The following is a 21,033-nucleotide window of genomic DNA, read 5'->3' as shown; positions in this document are numbered from 1 at the left end:
TTTATATATTTTTATTTCCTTAGCTATCTCTTCTAACTACTAATTACCTGCGCAGGAATTTAGACAGTAAAAGGAAAGAAAATAAATTTAAAAGAAATACAATGAATAAGATTTTAAAAAAATTACCAATGCTCGCTTATTTTGAGTTTTATCTGTAGATCTTACATTTTGAGAGTTCTATCCTTATCACGGCTGGCCTCTATTATTATAATGACCTCTTATACCACGGCCTCTATTATTATGGAATCATTGTCCTCCACGATTTATCAGTACACTCTGTCGATTTGATTAATGTGACTACATTCCACATTATGGAGCTCCAAGGGAGCATCAAAGAGGGCACGTAAACCTGCTTGAAGCTTAGCAGATTCATACAATTTAAGTAGTCTCTTAACTTCATTTACACACGACCTGGCTCACGAGTAAAGATAATTTCCAAAGCACGGGGGTTCAAACCATTTTTAATATGTAATGTGTACTCATAATTAACTCTAGTTTGTTACATGCTCTTAGAACTGCATACTTAATTCGAAAACGTTCATTCCGTCTTGCCAATAAGGCAATGGTTTACTAAGCTCAGATGAGGTTGCGTGGGCAAAAGCCTATCTGGATCTACAAAGTACAAAGGCGTATCCTGTTTTTAATTATTATTCTCTCCTTGTATTAAAATATCCTTTTTTTTTATTCTCATCAATGCGATTTTCAATCCTTCTAACGGAAGTTTTACCTTTAGCAAATAAAAATAACTTTTGTTTTTCTAACCATTTCTCTCTTTTCTCTCTTGGTGTTTTTCTTTTTGTTTGTCTGTCTGTCTGTCTGGCCATCGGTCTGTCTGTCAACACCAGGAATATAATACCTACGCAAGGAATTAAGTTGTTTCCTTAGTTGTATATTTATATATTCTTATTATTCTCTTTTCTCTCCTTTTTTTTTTTAGCAGGGTTTCCGACCATATATGGATTTAAACTATCTTGTACTTCTCTATACTACTCTTTTCTCTATTTATTCCTTCCTATACACATAGATGTATTTACTTAATTGGTTAGGTACCTATTTACTTATTTATGTATTATTTATGATTGATTGATTTATTTATGTATTAACATAACATTTCTTTCAGAAAGCCTGCATCAACATTGAATTTCACGTTAGAAGTTCCTACGCCTATCGCGATAACTTATTAAAATAACATTTTTAATTTGACTATGCAGTGTGGGATGATCTAACAAAATCGATCAGGTTTGGAACTAGAGAACTTAGATAATATAATTTCATTCGTTCAACATTAACTTTCTTTGGCTGATCTTCCTCGTTTACATTTAAGAAATAACCCCGGCTTAGTTGCCAAATTTCTAATGAAGATTAAATCATTTTCCTTTTACGTATGGGCTTTCCTACACTTATCAATTTTTTTTTTTTTTTTTTTTTGCTTTTGTTTTTACTGCTGACTAATTAAGGTCTTTTGAGCTAGTTTTCTTATACGACTAAGATTCTTTTTCACGAGTTTCCCATACAGGGTTCGACATGGTGTCTCGACTTCGATACCTAATACAGCCTTTCTACCAAACACCAATTCAAAAGGAGAATAAGGATGGTGTTCGTGTCTCGCAGTATTATAAGCGTAACAAGCAGTTCTAACAAATAGAGGCCAACCTTCTGGAGAAGTAGACACATATTTCTTCAATTAGTTTGCCAAATTATGATCATATTTCTCGACTATGGTCTGCTATTCATCAAGGAATCTAGTAATAGATTCTTTAGGACTTCCTTTAAATTTCGGCAATTTCAATACCGGTACACTGGCTACTCGATCTCCATTTTCTTCTCTTGCACTTGATTCATCAAGGTTTTGTCTATTTTCTACTTGGGGTTCTTTCGGAGGGGGTGAATTAACTTCTATTGCCTTATTCTCGTCTAAGGGTAATGAATCCTCTGAGGGAGTTTTACTTCATGATTATTTAAAATTTCTTGCCTAATATTATTATATAACAAAAATTCAAGTGCGTTATCGACAGTGGGGCATATTTCATTTGAGGAGGGTGAGAAGCAATTTGCAGATATGTAGGAAAACTTAGATTCTCAATACAAGGTTCTTCATTTATAAACTCTTTAAATTCTTCGCCTGAGTCATATGAGAAAGGACTCGGTGTTAGTACGTCACGTGCAGTCTTTTCCTGGTAGAGCTCCTTCTTTGCCAATTGTTGAATTTCGTCATCGGAATCATGTTTACTTGATTCTGGTGGTGAACTTTCTGGGAGTTTACTTTTCAAGGGTTCGCCCACATGAGGTGGTATGTCAAATGGAAAATAAACTTCATCTTTGACCGCTTCTGAAGCAGCTACTTGCTGCTGTTCTTCTTTCTTTAAAGGTGTTGACGCTAATTTAGGGTCAAACTCAAAATCACTCGTCATAATGCCAGGAGACTCTTCGGATGAACTATCTGCACCGTCATTAGAAGGGTCAGTAAGTTGTTCTGGCTTAAGGAAAATTGAGCGTTTCGCGACCACTGGTTTATATTGTGTACTGTCCAAAGGAGTCAAGGATGACATTTTATTACAAGTTTCTTCAAATTTAGCTAAATTTTCTTTATAACGCTGCGTTTGTGTTATCGGTTGCCTATCCACAGGATCCGGTAAACTATACTGCTGTGGATGGTTTATCCGCGGTTCAAGTAAAGTAGGCGAACTGGCTACTGGGAAACTGGCTCGCTGCACGGGCAAATCTGTTGCTTCTTTTGCCAGGGGACATACTTCGGAGCGCAAAGCCTGCGTAAGAGCGGCGTTCTGAGCAAGAGATTTCCTACAAAATTTGCAATTTGCTTCACCCGATTTGGCAATATACCAAGCATGAAATTTTGGTGGGGATTTCTTAGGTTTGAAAAAGGGGAACCAATGGGAAGACATTTCGAATTACTGTTTTCACTATTTTTTTTTTACTCAAATCAAAAAAATAATGGGGGGGGGGGTATTTCACTATGAGCAATATAATCAGATCATTAATTTCCATTAGAATCCAAAGTAACACAATTGCAGTAATGCGACAATTTACATAATTCACTTAAATTAACATGCACTATGAACATAATATCAAAACCTAAACATAAGACACAAAATAGAAAAGGAAAGATGTCATAGCAGCACCACAAAATTTTTCGTCCCGAAAAATGAAAAAAAGAAGAAAAGCTTTGGACGAGCCCCCATTTTGTGACGATTTGCAGACTCCATTTTAATTATTTAGCTCGTTTTATTCCACCATAATATAGAGATCTGCTCACGCTAATTCTGTAGCGGATGTCACAAAGAAATATACTTGAATTACACCATGATTTTCATGGGAAAAGTGGTTTAATCTAGGGGAATGACAACATTATTTATAAAAAGTAAGTTTATTACATAACTAAAATGGTAATATATAACAACATTTGATATAGTGATTCAACAAAAGTAATGGAATATCTGATAGTTCATTTGATAGATTGATAACTTAACTTATATATATATATATTGATTGACAGGCTAGAGATTGAAATATTAAGTTAGAAGAAACGGAAGATGAAATACAAGTATGTGACAACAGTTCGTAATCTTGAAAGTTTTATGGTAGGTACACAATTCATTTTGAAGTACCGCATGACATCTCTAAACTTGAATTTTATGATGCAACAAGAGATTATACATACCTTATGGTAGTATTCTTGTAACTCTTAGAAACTTTGACGATGATTCTGTCTGGCCACAACCGACGTCTCGAACCTCTGCACCCTTGCACCGGAACTTCTGAACTTCTCACACCCGTTCACTCTTTTATATTATTCTCGAGGGTCACACCCAAGCCTCACATCCGTCAGTACATCCGTTTTATCATCTCCACAAATATGGAAACTTATTGCTCATTTGTGTTTTGATTGGCTCTTAGAGACTGCCGCACCCAAAATACGTGGCGTGACACACATGTACATACGTGTACTGTCACAGCCGGAAGAATTCAATAGCGTGATCTCTAGACTTATCTATAGATTCATATCTATATAACCAATTTCAACATATTAATGCGGTGTCACGTTGCCAAAATCATGATTATATATCCTGTAGGATGACTATGAGTAACCTTTGACATGTAAACTTCCTACAAAATTGCGCAGCAAAAGCAACATTAGTCACCTTCAGAAGGTTTTACGTATTTCCTTTTTCTGTTGCTAGCCTGTAGCAAGTCAAGAGAGAAAAATGTCTTTTAAAATGCATATGAATCAAAATTATCTTTTTCAATTCCTTCAATAAAGAGCAATGTAACCATATTTTTGGATTCAGCGTCACACCACTCACCTGGAAAACCAGGAAAAATCAGGGAAATTTTTAATTCTGGAAAAGTCAGGGAATTTTGAAATTCCAAATGATTGGGCACCCTGGATTTTTCTAGAAAAAGAGAAAGGCTAGAGATAGAATAATTATAAGGGATAAGTTTCAGAAGAGTTTCTGTGCCTTAACCATAATATCTATCGTGCAGTATTGTATCAAATCTTGAAACTCATTCTGAATAGACAGAATTAATCGTCCAATAACTGTATGTCACCTGACTGCCAAGTAAATTCTCAGCAATACTGGCCAATAGATTGCCTTCAGTTTAAAAGCTGGGAAGTAGTGGTTTTGTGCTAAAGGAAATACGATTTTTTTTTACGAACACATTTGTTTTTCCTGGTGACGCTGAAAAGCGCTAAATAAGAGATTACTCAAATACGAGCTCGTTATGAAAGGGGACTGAATCAGAAAGGAAATTCTCTCTCTTCCTTTGTTTATTATAAATACAAGTCATCTCAGACAAGGAACCGACGAAGCATTAAAAACAAGAATGCTACAACACAGTCAGTTAACATGTGTGGAAATTTCGCTGGATATAAGTTCTTTATCACGTACAATGCACTTAAATAAATAAATAAGTATACTCAAACTTTTCACAAAATTTATTAGTTAGTGATTATAGTTACCCATCAATATCTGTGACTATCGATGAATACAATTCTCTGCACAAATAAGCACGCTCTCCGCGTCATTCTGAACGGTTTGTAAGTTGTCCTTCTTTACAGTAAGAGCTGTGTAATTCAATCAGGAAAACAACTGTACTGATATTGCAGCCGTATAAACTGCTTTAGCAGGTGTTGCTTTTCAGTACCCATTACTCAGCTTCCATACATTCTTTTATTTCATTCGGTAAAAATGCGCTTCTATTTCCAAACGATTTGCAGCCAAGTGGACGAGAATAAACTTTTTCGGTCAAAGCATACGTATTAGCAGTTGGAAGATATGTTGTGATATTATTATTATTATTATTATTATTATTATTATTATTATTATTATTATTATTATTATTATTATTAAGTATTCTGCCTTTTGGCAGAACCTGGAGCTAATGAGGTTTAGTTTCTTCTTCTTAATTTTCAGTTTGGGCCTGAAAATGTTTTTTCCATGTTTCTCGACTTTCAGCTTCCTCTTTTAACTCCCAATATTTTCTTCTATTTTTCAAATCATCGATCATTTGTGTTCTTCTTCCTACCTTTCTTTGTATCTTTCCTTTTTGGCGACATGAAGAAGACAATTTCTTCGCAATATATGTTCAATTCAATTGGCCTTTTTAGGAAAAATGGTGGCTAGAATCATCCTCTTCTCTCCTATCCGCTTTGAAACATCTTTTGTTACTCTCTCTATTCATTTTATCTTCATCATTCTCCAACACCACATTTCGAAGCTCTGTGAATATTTCTTCTCTAACTTCCGTAATGTCTAAGTCTTGAACCATAAAGTCCAATGCTCCATATATAGCACTTTGTAATATTACTAGTTGACAGGAAATGGTCTGATACGCTTAGTCATCTGATCTATCCCTAGTCAGTACAAGGCTTTACTGTGAAGAACTCGCCTTCAGTCTGAGTATTTTCTTTAAATATCCAAAATACTCAGGCATCAGCGAACATTTTGGACTGTCAAATGAACTGACATGTGAATACTCTAGAAAGAAAGAAAAGGAAAGAAAGAAAAATAAACTTGTACGAACATATATGAGTGAACATTATCTACTTTTTCATTACAAATGCGAATATAGTTTATTTTTTCTTAAGTATCACGGAGTAACGACTGCTTTAAAATGTAATAGAGTATTCCTAAATTCTATTTTGTTTATCTCTGAAGCATTTTTGCCAAGTTATAGGTGAATAAAATCAGGAAACGGACATTTTTGTCCGGAAATTTTCGAAACTTCATTCTGTTATTTCCTTGCTTTTGAGAGTATTGAAACTAAACTTTTACCAAAACAAAGACAACCTAATTGCAATTCAAGTAAAGTATAAGTCGTCATTTTACTTTAGTTAGAAGCTAAGTTATATGCGTATGTATGTCCAAATAAACGTCTATGAAATTGACAAAAGAGGATACTACTATAGTGAATGGAAGTTATAAATACACTTTTCTGCCAAACCAATAGTGATCGAGTTTTAAAAAAAAGAAAGAAAAAAAAAACACGAGCAAATATTTTGATATCCTAAATGCAAAGACACAGAGGCATAGAAGTCGGTTTTCTCCAGCCTCAAGTAAAGTTAGTCGTGAGTCGTTTTTTTAAAGAATAATGTGACTCATACTTTTCAAGTCTTTTTTTCTATTGATTCTGTTGATACGACAAGTCTTCTAGACCACCTAGTGTTATCCTCTATTGTAGTTCGTGTGGTTTTATGGCTTTATTGCTGAAAGGTACGTTAAACCAACGAACCAACCACTTACAGTTATCCGGTGTTCTCATTTGAGAATGTGATTTTACTATATAAGAATGTGTATACCAATATATTAAAATCATTTTATTTTTTAGTTAAAATTTTTATTCTCTGTCCTTTAATTCAGCTTCATATCACATTTGTGTAAAACATATTTATACGACATATAAATTTACTTTTTAATGTAGTTTTAAGTGTTGTGTGTATTTTCTAATGTGACAAGAATTTTCTGTCTTTATGATATATTTTCTGCTTCATTTTTTCGCGGAGGTCTCTAACGCTTTATTGTTAATCTGAGGAAAGTTTTATTCCAGGTTCTCGCCTGCAGTATGATAGAACTTTACTCTTGCGTCTTCGTTATTCACCACTGGTGTGCTTTTCTCCTCCACTTCCAAATTTCAGTTGCTGTACAATTTATACAGAAGGAAGCGTTACAAAAAAGAACAACTTATCATCAAGGATTGGAAGGATGAAAGGTATTCTTATTTAATTGTTATTGAGCTTTCAACTCAATATCAGATCAGTTATTTAAGTGGCACTTCATTTGATAATATTGTAATCTAAGATCTCTGTTTTCTCATTCAGGATTTCTACAAATTAAGAAAGTAAGCGAATTTTACTTTTGTCAGGCATTATTATTTAACAAGACTTCATTAAAAACCAGTTGAGAATGCTCGAAGTTTTCAGTACCAATACCAGTAATTGATTCAATAATGATTTCGTCATTAGTTATTAACCAGGGCCGGCCTTAGGTAGTGCGGGGCCCGACTGAAAACATTTTGCGGGGCCCCAGGTTTACAACTATATATATATATATATATATATATATATATATATATATATATATATATATATAGGAAAGTCGGGTATTGTGGAATACTGTTTTTATTTTCAACGATACAAGAGACGTGAATGAACTTACAATAATGAGTTTTATGCTAAAATATGCTGTGATGTATGCTCTTTAAGGAAACAATACTGCAGTAGCTATACACGTTACATTCTCTGAGTTTGACAAACATTTTCAAAAAATGACAGAATTTGAGGTCATGCAAAAGTGGAGGGTAATGTGGAATACTATTCCAAATAACATATTGATATTACAATTCATATTTTCATGACTACTGGAATAGAAAATCGACAAAGAAAGTATGGGACGTCAACAGGTATGTTTGTTCAACTTCAGGAGTACATATGAATATACCACGTAAAAACCGAGCTTAAAAAAAAGAAGTAAACCATATCCACACCAATAAGCAAATTGTGAAGAAGAACACGTACAACACTGCACGGTGTGTGAAATTTGCAAGCAGTCATCACAAATGAAGTCAACTCCGTATCCTTCAGTGTACTCAGTATGACTCAATTGATAACACGAGAGACACCAAATCCATTGTTCACCTGAATTGTCTTTGGAAATTTTCCCATTGCAGTAGGTGCACTAAGCGTTTGCCCTTTAGGTAGCATCACTGTCGGATTGTTCATTCTGACATGAGAGTTGCAAATGAGACTTCTTGCTGTTTGGATGTAGATAACAGACGTTTGCCCCTCAACGGACGTTTAAGACTCGTCTGTAGTTTCTTCCTGAAATGTGATTATCTTATCACTGCTGCTGCTGACTTGGGTCTCCCTCGAGTTGAGCTGCGTCTCCTTAATGAGGGTACGATGAAACAACTTGTGGCGAAACTGAGAGAACTTGCTTGGATGTATCTCTGTGTGTGTTGACGCAGAGGAACTTATGAAATGGCAGTATGATTTGTTCGTGACGTACATGGAATGGCAGAAGAAGTTGTTCCTGAGGTAGATGGAATGGCTCCAGAAACTATTGTCGGAAGCTGGCTTGAATCTTTGACGGCTGTTTTGCCACACTTTCAAGGGTCATCTGAGTTATTTGTGAGGGTGTCGCCATTAATAAACTATCACCAGACAAATCACAAATTCATGGATTTTATTTTATTTACTTAAAGAACAATAAAATAAATCATGTACAAATTAAAATGCCAAAACATTCGCTCCCGGTGCTGAAAGGGATAATTAACGGGTAATGTGGAATAGTATTCCACATTATCCTCCCTACAGGTATTCCACTATACCCACCCGTCGCCCTTTTGGTATTTTAACCCCTCACTTTCAACTGATTGGCAGAATCCACATCAAATATTATTCTTTTCTTACGTCACACTTTCCTTATTAAGCACCATAATTATGACGTCCGCTCATGCACAAAAAATTATATTACATAAGTAAAATATGCATACCTTCAAAAGTATTAGGTTTCAAAAGTTTAGTATTTCTGACAAATCAGATTTTCTTCTGGTACTATGACGCTTGCAGCAACAGCAAGCTCATATTTGCATGGCAGCCTACATTGCCCTTGGGAGGGTAGTACAAGACATTTTCGCTAGATGTCACCCACTACCACTGCTGCAACACTGGGATTCCACATTACCCGACGTATTTCACAATACCCGACTTTCCCCTCTCTCTCTCTCTCTCTCTCTCTCTCTCTCTCTCTATATATATATATATATATATATATATATATATATATATATATATATATATACACGAGGAGTAACTGACAAGTTTTGAGCCTTGAAGAAACTATAAGAACTACAGATTTGGTAATACCTTTATTTTTCAACATAATCCCATTGGACAGCAACACACTTGCTCCAACGCGCTGCAGTGCTCTTATCCCAGTAGGAAAAAGTTCCTTAGGTTGTGACCATAGAAACTCCTTCACGGCTGTCACGACGTCATTATTGCTTGCAAAACGTCGTCCTGCAAGAGCCTTTTTTAGATTAGGGAACAAGTGGAAGACTGAGAGGCCAGATCTGGAGAATAGAGTGGATGAGGAACGAGTTCAAAGCCGTATTCATAAATAGTAGCCATGTCAACTGCTGATGTGTGGCCGGGAGCATTGTCATGATAGTAGAGAACGCCTCTGGAGAGCATTTGCGGCCCTTTTTCTTGAATTTAGACTGGAAGTTTTTTCGAAGTTCACTATAGTATTGTCCTGTGATGATATGACCCGTTTGCAGGTAATCAATGCATATCACACCTTGGGAATCCCAAAGAACAGATGCCATCACTTTGCTAGCGAAGGGGATCACCTTTGCCTTCTTTGGGGTAAAAATATGAAATGAAATTTTTGAGTTTTACGTCCCACGGTTATGTCAGTTAAGCTAAAGGAGACGCTGATGATGAGTAATGAATGAAATGGTGGAATGAAGAAAGTGAGAGGAAACGGGAGAACCTCGACAAAACCCACGCACACAGTGTTTGTCCACCACAAAGTTCACTTGGCGGGAGCAGGGTTCTTTGTGGTAGGGGAGGTGGAGTCCTTCCATTGTTTGGATTGTTGTTTTGTTTCTGGCTGTAATGGTGTATCCAACACTCGTCCATAGTGACGAATCGACAGAGAAAGTCGTCCACATCACGTTCTAATAGTTTCAAATTGTCCACGGATAGGAAGTACCGAGTGCGTTTTTGTTCTTGAGTCAGAAGACATTTGAAGATTTGAAAATTTCATTTTATTTGTAAAACGGGTAAAGGGATGAAAAACAAAAACACGTTAACTGACACCGGAAGGAAGTAGACATTTATTTGAGGGTATGCTTATCATGGTCGCCATCTTGAAGTTGGTCATCTTGTATCTCTCTCGACTTTTAAAATACGAAGAGGGTCACGTAATGTTTCAAATCTTTGAATTCAAGTCATTAAAACCTAATGTACGCTAGTGAGAATGCCGTAGGCAGCTACTTATGAAAGGTATAATCAGCTTGAAATCATTATCGACTACAGACAAAATGAAATGGTGATGAGGCGATCATAAATCTTAAGGAACTGATGGAAGATGGATGACATATTTTCGATTGGATTATTCGAGTTAGAAGACAAACCTTCATAAGCAGCCACCTATTCATTATGCACTACTAAAAGAATAGTATACATTCGGTTTTCCTGACTTGATTTTTTTTAAATAAAATCACGGGATTTTTCGCAGGAGAGGGTAAAGTTTGTCCTCTGGTTTTGTATTTTTAATATAGCTATAATAAGCACTGGCGCAAATCCCGGGGGATGAGGAGGACATGTCCCCCCAATCTTGGAACTGGGGGACTGTCCCGCCCAATAATCCGATTTGAAATTTGTTTTTTGGACAGAAATGTGATAATTTGTTTCCGACAACCATAAAGGAAAGTGAGATGAATTTGATGTCCCCCCACCGTGGGACGTAAAACTTAACTTGATGTCCCCCCAGAATAAGCCTCTGCCAGCCTCCCATTGTTGAAGACAACTCTGCTTCCCTAATCCCCCACAGCATTGTTTTTCAACTTCATAAATATTTTGAACATCGCTCAAAAAAAAAAAAAAAAAAAAACGGTCTTACCCGTCTCCCTCAAAGTTGAAGAAGATTTGCGCCGCTGAAATAAGAGAAAGGATATGCATAGAAGTCACACTGAGGCTGATTTATTTGATACCATCTCGGTGTTTGCGGTAGTATCACATTACATAATCAGTAAGAATGCCAGGAACTTTTACTTAGTGGGGTGTTCAAAATAAATGAGGGTATGCACCCAGTGTAGTGATATACCGTACATTTTTACACAAACTCAAAGAAAACAATATTTTTATGCCCAGGGGTGTATGTAAGGAAATTTGGGGTGTGTTGGGGGTTTGCACAATACTCCCTGGACGTAATATCTATTTCTACAACAGAAGTTGTAAAAAAAAATAAACTACTGCAGCAATAAATTCAGAAAAGTTTTGCTTATGCCTGGAAACTTAATACAAACTATTCATTTCCTTGTTAGGGAGAGGCCATACCCTCCCTTGTGGAGTCTATGGATTACTTGTATTGCAATATGCTGTTGTGAGCTTAACAACTGAGTAGTAGAGCCATCTTAACGGTATAATAGCTCTTGGCTGGAGGCCCCGCAAGCATTGCAGGTTCCACGAGCATAATGGCATGTATTAATTACATGTATTAGGAGCAAAATTTAGTAATAGAGACCACAACACACTTGTTTGCTTAGGAACCTAATATGCTGTTGAAACAGCACTGGAAAATATATTAAACTGGACGGCAGAGTAGACGGCACTAGCGCGGGGCCCGATTGGGAGAAATCGGTCCAATCAGCTTAAGGCCGGCCCTGTTATTAACGCTATAATTATTGTACCAATAACTAATGACGCAATAATTATTGAGTCAATAATTAATGACGCATAATTATTGAATCAATAACTGGTATTAAACATAATGTTAAGTTAACCAAGAGGATAAGATAGGGTAACTTTGCTAGGAAGTCGGGTAGAGTGACAGCAAGGATTTACCAGGAGTGAAGCTCGGAATTCTGTGTCCTAAGATATTGCAGATTCCGTCTAGATAGTATGACCTTGAGGGATCCAAGAGCAGGGAGAATATTCAGTTGGATAAATCGTGCCTAGGCAATAGCGTACTCCCACCATGTGCACGACATCCAAGAGTGGCACAAGGTGCCGATAAAGCCCAAAACATCAGTTTATAAAAGGCTAGGAAAGGTTTGCCCTCGAAACAAATCTAGCTGTCCAACCTAACGGGCACAGAAGTTGTACCAGACTCTAAAGGTTAAAGGTTGGGCATGTGCGGTAACCAAAAACATTCCTGACAAGGAACGAAATAGTTATTACCATCCTGAAAAGAAAGTTGATTAGTCTTCGCACGGCACAGTTGCCAAAATCGAGTTGAGAAAAGTGCATGTTGGTACAACCAAAGACATTGGGAATATCTGAGAAACGGTCTCGAGTTGGTCAGTGGCCACTGATTACTGTTTAGTACCAAGATGTTCGCCAACCTCTTAGGTATTGATCAACCTGATATGATCTCTTTATGACATTTTGTTCCCGAGATATGGCTCCTTAAATCTGATGAAATCGGAACTTTTTTTTGGTCAGTATGTCGAGAACGGTAAGTCATAGAGTGATGATATTGGTGCTGATCAATACCTAAGAGAAAGGTAAATATTTTGGCACCAAATATCAACAGGTGGCCATTGGTTACTATTTAGTACCAAAATGTTTACCTTTCTCTTGGGTATTGATCACTACCAATATGATCTATGACTTACGGTTCCCGAGATATGGCTCCTTATATCTTCGGAAATCGGACCATTTTTGGCCAGTATCTCGGGAACGGTAAGAGTGACGCAAAACATCCACTACTTTCTCAGATAGTTTCTGATTCTCTATCGAATGCAGGGATCAAAATTGAAAAAAATCGCAAATAACAGATACACACATACACACACAGACAGACAGACAGACATTGAGAATTCAGTAACGAACTTTTTAAGATGGTTGAGGATACTTTCCTTACGGATTTTATCTGACGATCTGGTATTGAATGAGCAAATCAATTACAGAGTTCGTTGTAACGATGCTTGCGTCATGAATGTAGATATAGGTAAGAGATTCCTGTACATTGTGGCTATACTAAAATATGAGAGTTGCTTTATTGATTTTACAATTTTGGAACCTCTTCAGCTCCATAGAGAACTAAGCTACAAAGGATTAAAAGTGCAGACCCTTTAGTTAGGGAACAGCTCCTCTCAGAGATCGAAACAGATCTTAAAAAGTTAATGCACCAAATCACTACGAACCGAATTAATAAAGGAAAAAAAATTGATTATATCAGATGGTTCATAGAAATGTATATTATAGCAAATACGAAAAATGATCCCAATGAAGGAAGAGAGTTTGACATAGTGTCAGTATTTAAAGAAGAAGACCAAATAGATTCTGAAGTTATTGTTTAACTTTATTACCCACTTGCTAAAAGATCTTAGCACATATTCTTAGGTATCTTAGCAAATATATCACAGGACGAAGAAGTAATTGGAAAGTATCACGCGCAGTAAGTAAAGATTTGACCATAATTTTGTTTTTTCTCTATGGGCTAAACATTACAAATAACCGAGAATTAGATGGTGACTTGGTTAAAGAAGAAAGGCTTTATACGTCTTAGGGTAATTTAAAATTTTCAAGAAGCTTAATACAATTTATGAAACCAACAGTAAGGTAAGATAGGAAGAGCTTAGCCAAATTCTTTCAGGACTTTTAATTATTCTTTAGCTATACTTTTGGAACACGTTGAGAGGAAAATCAAAGAAGTAAGATTGACCTAACATTGGAATATTAAGAGCCTGATTTACTAAAAATAATACAAAATTTACCATTTTTCTTCTGCTTGTTTTTCGTAAGTCAAAGGAGATAATGAAATGCAACATACCATAATCAGAGATAATGTTATTCAACAACAGAAAATATGTACCTGAAGAATTTTCAGTGTTGCCATTCATAGAAAGTACAGAGTTGCCAGAATAACATTTCCCCCAAAATCTAAGTTACAGCAGGACTAGAGGAACGAACTCAACTGCATTTGATTACGTATCATGTTGTCTTCGAATCCTGTGAACTACTACTTAAATAACATAATTATTTAATTTTAATAATTGTATGTTAAAACCATTTTGTTCATTACAAATTAATATAAATATTATTTGAAAAGTAGTTACAGGATTCCAAAACAACATAAAACGCAATAAAATGCAGTTGAGTTCGTTCCAGTGATCGGTACCTTAACTTAGATTTTGGGGAAATGTTATTCTGGTAACATTGTAATTTCTATGAATGGAACACTGGAAATTCTTCAGGTACATATTTTCTGTTTTAAAATAACATTATCTCTGATTATAGTATGTTGCATTTCATTATCTCCTTTCACTTCTGGCAAACAAGCAAAAGAAAAATGGTAAATTTTTTATTACTTTTACTAAGTCAGGCTCTTAAGAAATTGGCCGTATACTTGGTAGGAGATAATGTAAAATCATACAAGAAAAAGTCATTATTCCCGCAATAGCATGTAAAGATATGGACATGGAAGCAAAATACAAAATAAAATAATAATAATTTAAGAATATGAATTCAGGTATGCTTATAATATTTATAAAGGTACATTCGTATTTACTGCGTCTAATATGCACTATTAACTGTGGTGTTTCGATGTTTCCTGATACCTTCCTCATTAAGTCTGGGCAACTAACGTTCAACCCATCTCACTTCTTACAGTTTACCTTGCATTATTTTGTATGAACGGTAAACAGTGATGAAGTTCAAAAACTTGTTAGTATGATAATGTAACTCATATGAACTAGAATCCTTCTCTCTTAGTGGCTCTTCAGATTATTTTCTGGACGAATTTATGCAGAATATTTTTTATAAAGACTTTATAGAAATCTTGGTTACGACAAACAAATACATCGTGAACTTGTGATTAGCATTTAATCACAAAACTACGATTAAATATTAATGGTTATTAACTTGCCATGGAATTTTCAAAGCGTGTATTTTTATATATATATTTTATAGTAAATATTAGTCAAATTATTACGAAGTATCAACTCTAAATCTCTTCTGCTTCTAAAGTTTTTTAGATGTACATTGTAGTCTCACTCGCGTTATTACTGTGACAGAGTCTTTTTAAATTTTAGATATTTGATACTCTGCCGTGCTTAGGTAGCAACACTGAATAATGATTAATAAATCTAGTACTTTAAGCTTTTAATAAAACGTGATCAGTGTATTGACCAGCTGTCTCGATACATACCACAAGATATTTTTTTTTCTGAGCATATCAAAATCCACGCTGGTACAGGCGTTGTAGCAAATTACGGACACTGTTATTTTTTACCTGATATACACCTTGTACAATAGCCATTTTGTTTCCCTGCAATACCTATTACGTCAGGGAAATTGAGGCCTGGGAATCACGGTACCACTCTACCTATCCAGTGGCAAGAGAACTGTTCATCCAGCCACTGCTGGACATGTACATCGTAGTGCGGAGACACATTATTATGCTGAAAGTACGTAAGAATCGTATCTTCTGGTACAGAACTAATGTGAAAACCTCCTTACATAACAGGTTTGTAAACCAGTCGTCAATCAGTGTGCCCTTTGTGAACGCGAGACCTACGAATCGTATCCTTTAATTACCGCATCACAACCCTGGATTCTCCTTTCAAATCAGTTATTTTCAAGAATATCTCCTTCGAAGAATGTTGCCAAATATGCCCTTGCTTTGTGAAACTAGGTAAACTGCGAAGTATGTCTCTTCGATTGTTTGTTGAGAACGTGATATTGAAGCCAACAAAGCAACACGTCAGCGTGAATTATTTCTAGTTTGCATAGCTTCAAAATTTGAGTTTCTTGCGTTATTAGAAATTATAGCGTACTATTCTTCCGATTACTAGCTAGTTACTAAAACTCTTGTGTTCAAATTGATGTTTTCTGTACAAGGTAATGTAATACAGTTGCTGACCATATTCTAAGATCGCATAAAATGTTCGTTTGAAATGAACAATAATTTATTGAAAGCTATTTCAGCATTTTGAATAAAGTAAACATTGAATGAACTGTCAGCGAAAAATGTCCAGACAAGTACATCTATCTAACTATCCAGAAAATATGAAGGAATAATTAAGAGGTTTAGTATTCATTCTTCATTGCTTCATTGCATACCAGGTTTTCTTCATGCAATAGAACGTATTTTTTTTCATGACGCTTCATCCCAAAATCCTGAACAATATTATTGCATATGATCAAACATGCTACCAACTGTGGAAAGATAAAGGCGTTATAAATGGTAAAGGCATAGAATACATTGACGTACTATTTACAACGTTTTCTTTCTCAAGTAAATTTTCAAATAATTCAAATTAGTGCTACAGTGCATTTTGTTTGTTCTTTCGTCTAACTATTTCGAAACTTCATATTTGTACTTTTGTGGAAAGCATATGAAATTAGTTGGCATTTTTTAAAAGCAATTTGTGCGCGAAGTGTCTCGACATTTTTTGGAGTTACTCTCTTTGATATAAAGGAGTTTAAAAAAAATAATAACACTATTTGCGATTTATGACCGACTCACGTCTGATTTACTGGTGATTTTGGGTATATTGTTTTTTTCGTAGTAGTACTTCATTCGTCAGCTATTAGAAAAGTATCAAGTTCGTGGTCGAAGTGGGGTAGTTTCTTCTCCATTTGCATTTTTGGTTGTAAATCAGCAAACTTCAAAAGCATGAAAAAAACGTGAATTACTCCGAAATCATTCAATCCGGACTTTCGGTTAATAGGGACAAATTTGCTCAAAATTAATTGTAGAATAACCCCTTTCAAGGAATAGGTCGAATTAGCAGTCACTTTGTATGTATATGGCACAATATTCCTCCTTGGGGGAATTGGTTTGAATGATGGATGCGAAAATTTGTAATATTCTTTCTTATGTTAGGATTCAAGTAAGGAACTTACAATGGAGGCTTGTAATTAATACGGACGTACGGTAATCCGTAGTGTAACATTGTTAATGTTAATGATCTGACTACTATTATACACATAATGTGAATAATTAAACTTTTTTAAAAATGGCTTATTTATACGGGCTTTCCAGAAACCTCTCAGTTGACCTTTGTAGTTTTGTACCGTTGCCAATATTAATTAAATATCGTTAGTGTTACCTTTCGAAAGTAATATTTGTGATCTTAATATACTTCTGTTTATTTATTCCTTATGATAGGTGCTACTGCAGTAATAGCTGATAGCCAAAAGGAGGAAATGGAAAGCACTGAGGACACCGATACATCAGACGAGAGCATCTCCTCCGAAGTTCTAGATCATTTGTTTTTATGTGAAAAGTGTCATGATTGTCTAAATGTTGATGAATTCAATATAAACACATGCACAGCAGCTACGAAGAGTGTGTCGGTCGTTCCTAATGAGAAATCGTCATTATTTGTAGAAGCAGATCGCTCAGTATCATCGTCATCTGCGTCTGCAATCCTAGATTCTAATGATGGTGTTCCTTTTATGAGTAAATCGTTGACATTTAAATGCCGAAACTTATACCAATATGTACGACATTTTTTGTTGGAAAATGGATTTGTGAAGAAAAACAGAGAGACTCGTTCTCCTGCATTTAAGTTTCTTGCTGGTCTGAGCGTTTCTATAGAATCAATGGGAACGAGTACGAAACCAACAACAGAAACTTGTAATAAAGAAAACAGTGGTGAAACTAGCAATAGTACGAAGCCTATTGGCGTAAGCTGCCAGACACTTACAACAGGAGAAGTCTTATCTTTTAACCTATACCATTCAGAAGACAGCAATAATCAAAGAATTTTATATCCGACGCATAATTCACATTAGTCTGACTCCATAAAAATCATTTGTTGAGGTCTAAATAAATGCACATTCAGTACGTTACATTGTAGAAACGAGCAATTTGCCCGTAAAACGAATATATCCCTTGCGTAGCTTCTAACGAGACTCCTGTTCTATTCCAAAGACTGAAGTATAAATAATATTAATATTAGTTTAAAATGTGATAAAAATTAATTTTACATTTTTGAGATGATTCTACTCACGAAGAAAGGAAAGAAGGAATGTGAAGAGAAGTCGAAATCCAACTCGCTTCTATGTTCCAAGCTTTCCAAGACACGTTTTGAGAAATGTTGTAAAACAAGCTTTGATGCTACATAGCACAAACACTACTGGCTCCAGAGAAAGCGGCGTGCGAAATTTCAGAGCCAGTCGTGCTTTAATTAGCTAATGTTCAATTTAACATCTCATAGATACTACTCAAAGCGTATGCAAGAGGACCCCGCAAATCTTTAATAATCTTCCGGCGAAGATATACTATTATCAAACCTCTTGTAGAGTACAATGTTATCTCTTTGGATTTTGGTATCTCAAAGGTGACTACGTACTTTGTCTAAAGTCATTAGTGGTCTGCTGTGTAGTCTCGAAGGTTTTCACGTGTGCTGTAAACCCTGTAGCTCCGAAACAAAACTGGTTCAGATATTTCTTCAACCAACTTATTTTAGGCGCATTTTCATTGACTAGAAACACTTCTCAAATATTGTAGTAACAGTAAACGAAAATGATGTAAATGTAAATATTTAAATTGGGTTGTATTCTTTAAGCAGTGATGTGAGTAAGATAGTATATAAATAGAGGGACAGACTGATTTTATATGAATAAAGATAAACTTATTTTTATACAAAGAGTGGCTTGTTTATTAATGATTATAGCTTCTTTATGTAGTGAGTGATATTTTGTTAAACCTTTAAAATAAATAAAATAAAGAGGAAAATAAACGTATTTCGTGTCTTTCTTTGATCGAACTGTAGTACTTTTCTTGATGTTTAGCCAATTTTGTTTGAGTCTTAAGTATTAAAGCATTATGGAGATTGCTTTTAGGATAGATATAATTGTAGAATAATCCTAAAGATAGCTTTTAAGATAAATATAATTGTATAAAAGACAAATGTTGAATCAATACATAAGTGTATGCATTCATTCTTTGGAGGTAATGCCACACAACCACTTAGACTAAAAATGTGAAGCTACATTCACCATTGAGATCAAGACAATTTGAACCTTTTGCAATCGGTAATAGTCAATTAATATTTCGCCTAAGTACATATAAGCAATGGTGAAGCGTACTATAAGGCTCTCAGGCCGAGCCTACCCAGCCTTCTTTGATTTGTTATAAAATAAAGTCAATACTTCAACATTTCGGTTTTTCCGGTAACAAAATATTAGGTGGGAAACATTCGGAGACCCTTCCGTCTGAGCCTCACCAGCTCGCTAGACAGGTTTACAGGCTATGCTGCTCAGGGAGCGAAGTTATTATCGCTGTGGATTGCACACATTGTTCGGAAGGTGCCAACGCTGGCCTCTGGCAGTTTAGTTTTAGCGTGTAAGGCATCTTTCAGTGCTAATATGCTATAAAATGATTTCCTTAACACAGAATAAGAAATTTCTGTGGAGAATTATGCAATTATATTAGTGATAACTTGTTTAATTTAGGTATATACTCTCAGAAGTTATTCAGAGTAGCTGTTTTTTTTCTTTTTCCTACATGGGGCCTGGACCATAATAGTTTGTAGAATACACTAACATATGTATAAATTTACTAAACGCTACTGTACAGGATAAAATAATATTTGTGTGCAATTTTAGTTTAGTTTTCCATTTCATACAATCAGCGGGGTATTTACGATTTTGTTTCGGTGGGGCTTTGCTTGTTTCGGGAGGAGCTTTGCTAGCTTTATTCCTGGAAATGTGAAAGTTCTGCAATATATATAAATAGAGATACAATAAGAATTTAACAGCTAACTGTAATAATGTACTTTCTTTTTCTCTCCCTCCATTTTCAAATATGCAGGAAATTAAAATAGCAAGTGAGGAGGAAATCCCCGTTACCCCCCTGCAAACCCCAGAATGAAGAAAATATTAACTGTACTTCAAAATATTTTTAGTGGAGCTAAATGCGAATATTCCACTAATACATATTGCGTGTTCTCCTCATGTAAATATATGCTCAATAATAATAATAGACTACTTTCCATCTACTTTTACTTCTATATATACATGCATATAAATTTAACTCTAAACAATGTTAGAAATACAGCTAAGAATGTTCTTTAAAATAAATAGATTTGGTAGTTTCTTTAAATAAATACTTTTGGTATTTATGATACATTAATATTACTTGTGTTATTAGTTTATCAGGCCTACTCTACATATCGGGTTACGTTTCGCCACTGCATGTAAGTCGAAGGATGATGTGAAAGAAAAACATCCTAAATTGAGCAAATAAGATTAAAGTTAATTCTCCTAAAAGTATAAGTTGTTGGAGAAAATAATTTCTTGCATGTCACCAAGTCTCTACATGTTGTCATAAACTATTGAAAGTTATCAAAATCATGCAAATACCCGTGTATGGAACAAATAATCTATGTAACTTAGTAGGGGAGGCGGGGGCTTAATGGACTCCTTAAGGTTAAAATTGAAACAGCAACGTTGCTATGAATTGGAAGTCGATGATTTTGCAATATAATATTTTTTATTCTTTCTCTTATCAATGTAAAGACGTGTAAGTCGTAAAAGTTCTACCAAACAAGTTGTATATGCAAATAAATTGACCTATAGTGAATGACCGTTTCACCCCACTCACCTGGGTAAAATGGCCACATCCTTAGAACATATACATATTAACTAAAATTATGTTCTGATTCGACAAAGAAATGGTAGTTTTCTTATTCCTTGAAAATGTTAATGAAACAATTAGTTGTGCAACTATAAAACAATGAGTGAAAAACTATAAAAACGAAAATAATACTAAAACTAAATGGAAAAGAAAATACCAAGTGAAATAGTGGGCTATCAAAAAAAATCGA

General features: G+C 35.2%; 1 protein-coding gene across 2 annotated transcripts in view; it reads left to right on the top strand.

Annotated features, from left to right (window-relative positions):
* The window catches only part of LOC145676019 (uncharacterized), a 74,648-nt gene extending 55,681 nt beyond the window's left edge, over nt 1-18,967 (top strand). For both annotated transcript variants that reach the window (XM_081746859.1, XM_081746860.1), the window contains 2 exons: nt 7,069-7,230; nt 17,367-18,967. In XM_081746859.1, coding sequence (XP_081602985.1) covers nt 7,069-7,230; nt 17,367-17,995 — 791 coding nt within the window. In that variant the 3' untranslated portion in view covers nt 17,996-18,967. The remainder of the gene's footprint in view (nt 1-7,068; nt 7,231-17,366) is intronic.
* The last annotated feature ends 2,066 nt before the right edge of the window (nt 18,968-21,033 follow it).

Source organism: Thermobia domestica, chromosome 18, assembly GCF_964235325.1.
Source record: "Thermobia domestica chromosome 18, izTheDome1.hap1.1, whole genome shotgun sequence".
NCBI classification, from domain to species: domain Eukaryota; kingdom Metazoa; phylum Arthropoda; class Insecta; order Zygentoma; family Lepismatidae; genus Thermobia; species Thermobia domestica.
The sequence above is the reverse complement of the archived record's forward strand: the minus strand, read 5'-3'. Positions and strand labels throughout refer to the sequence as shown.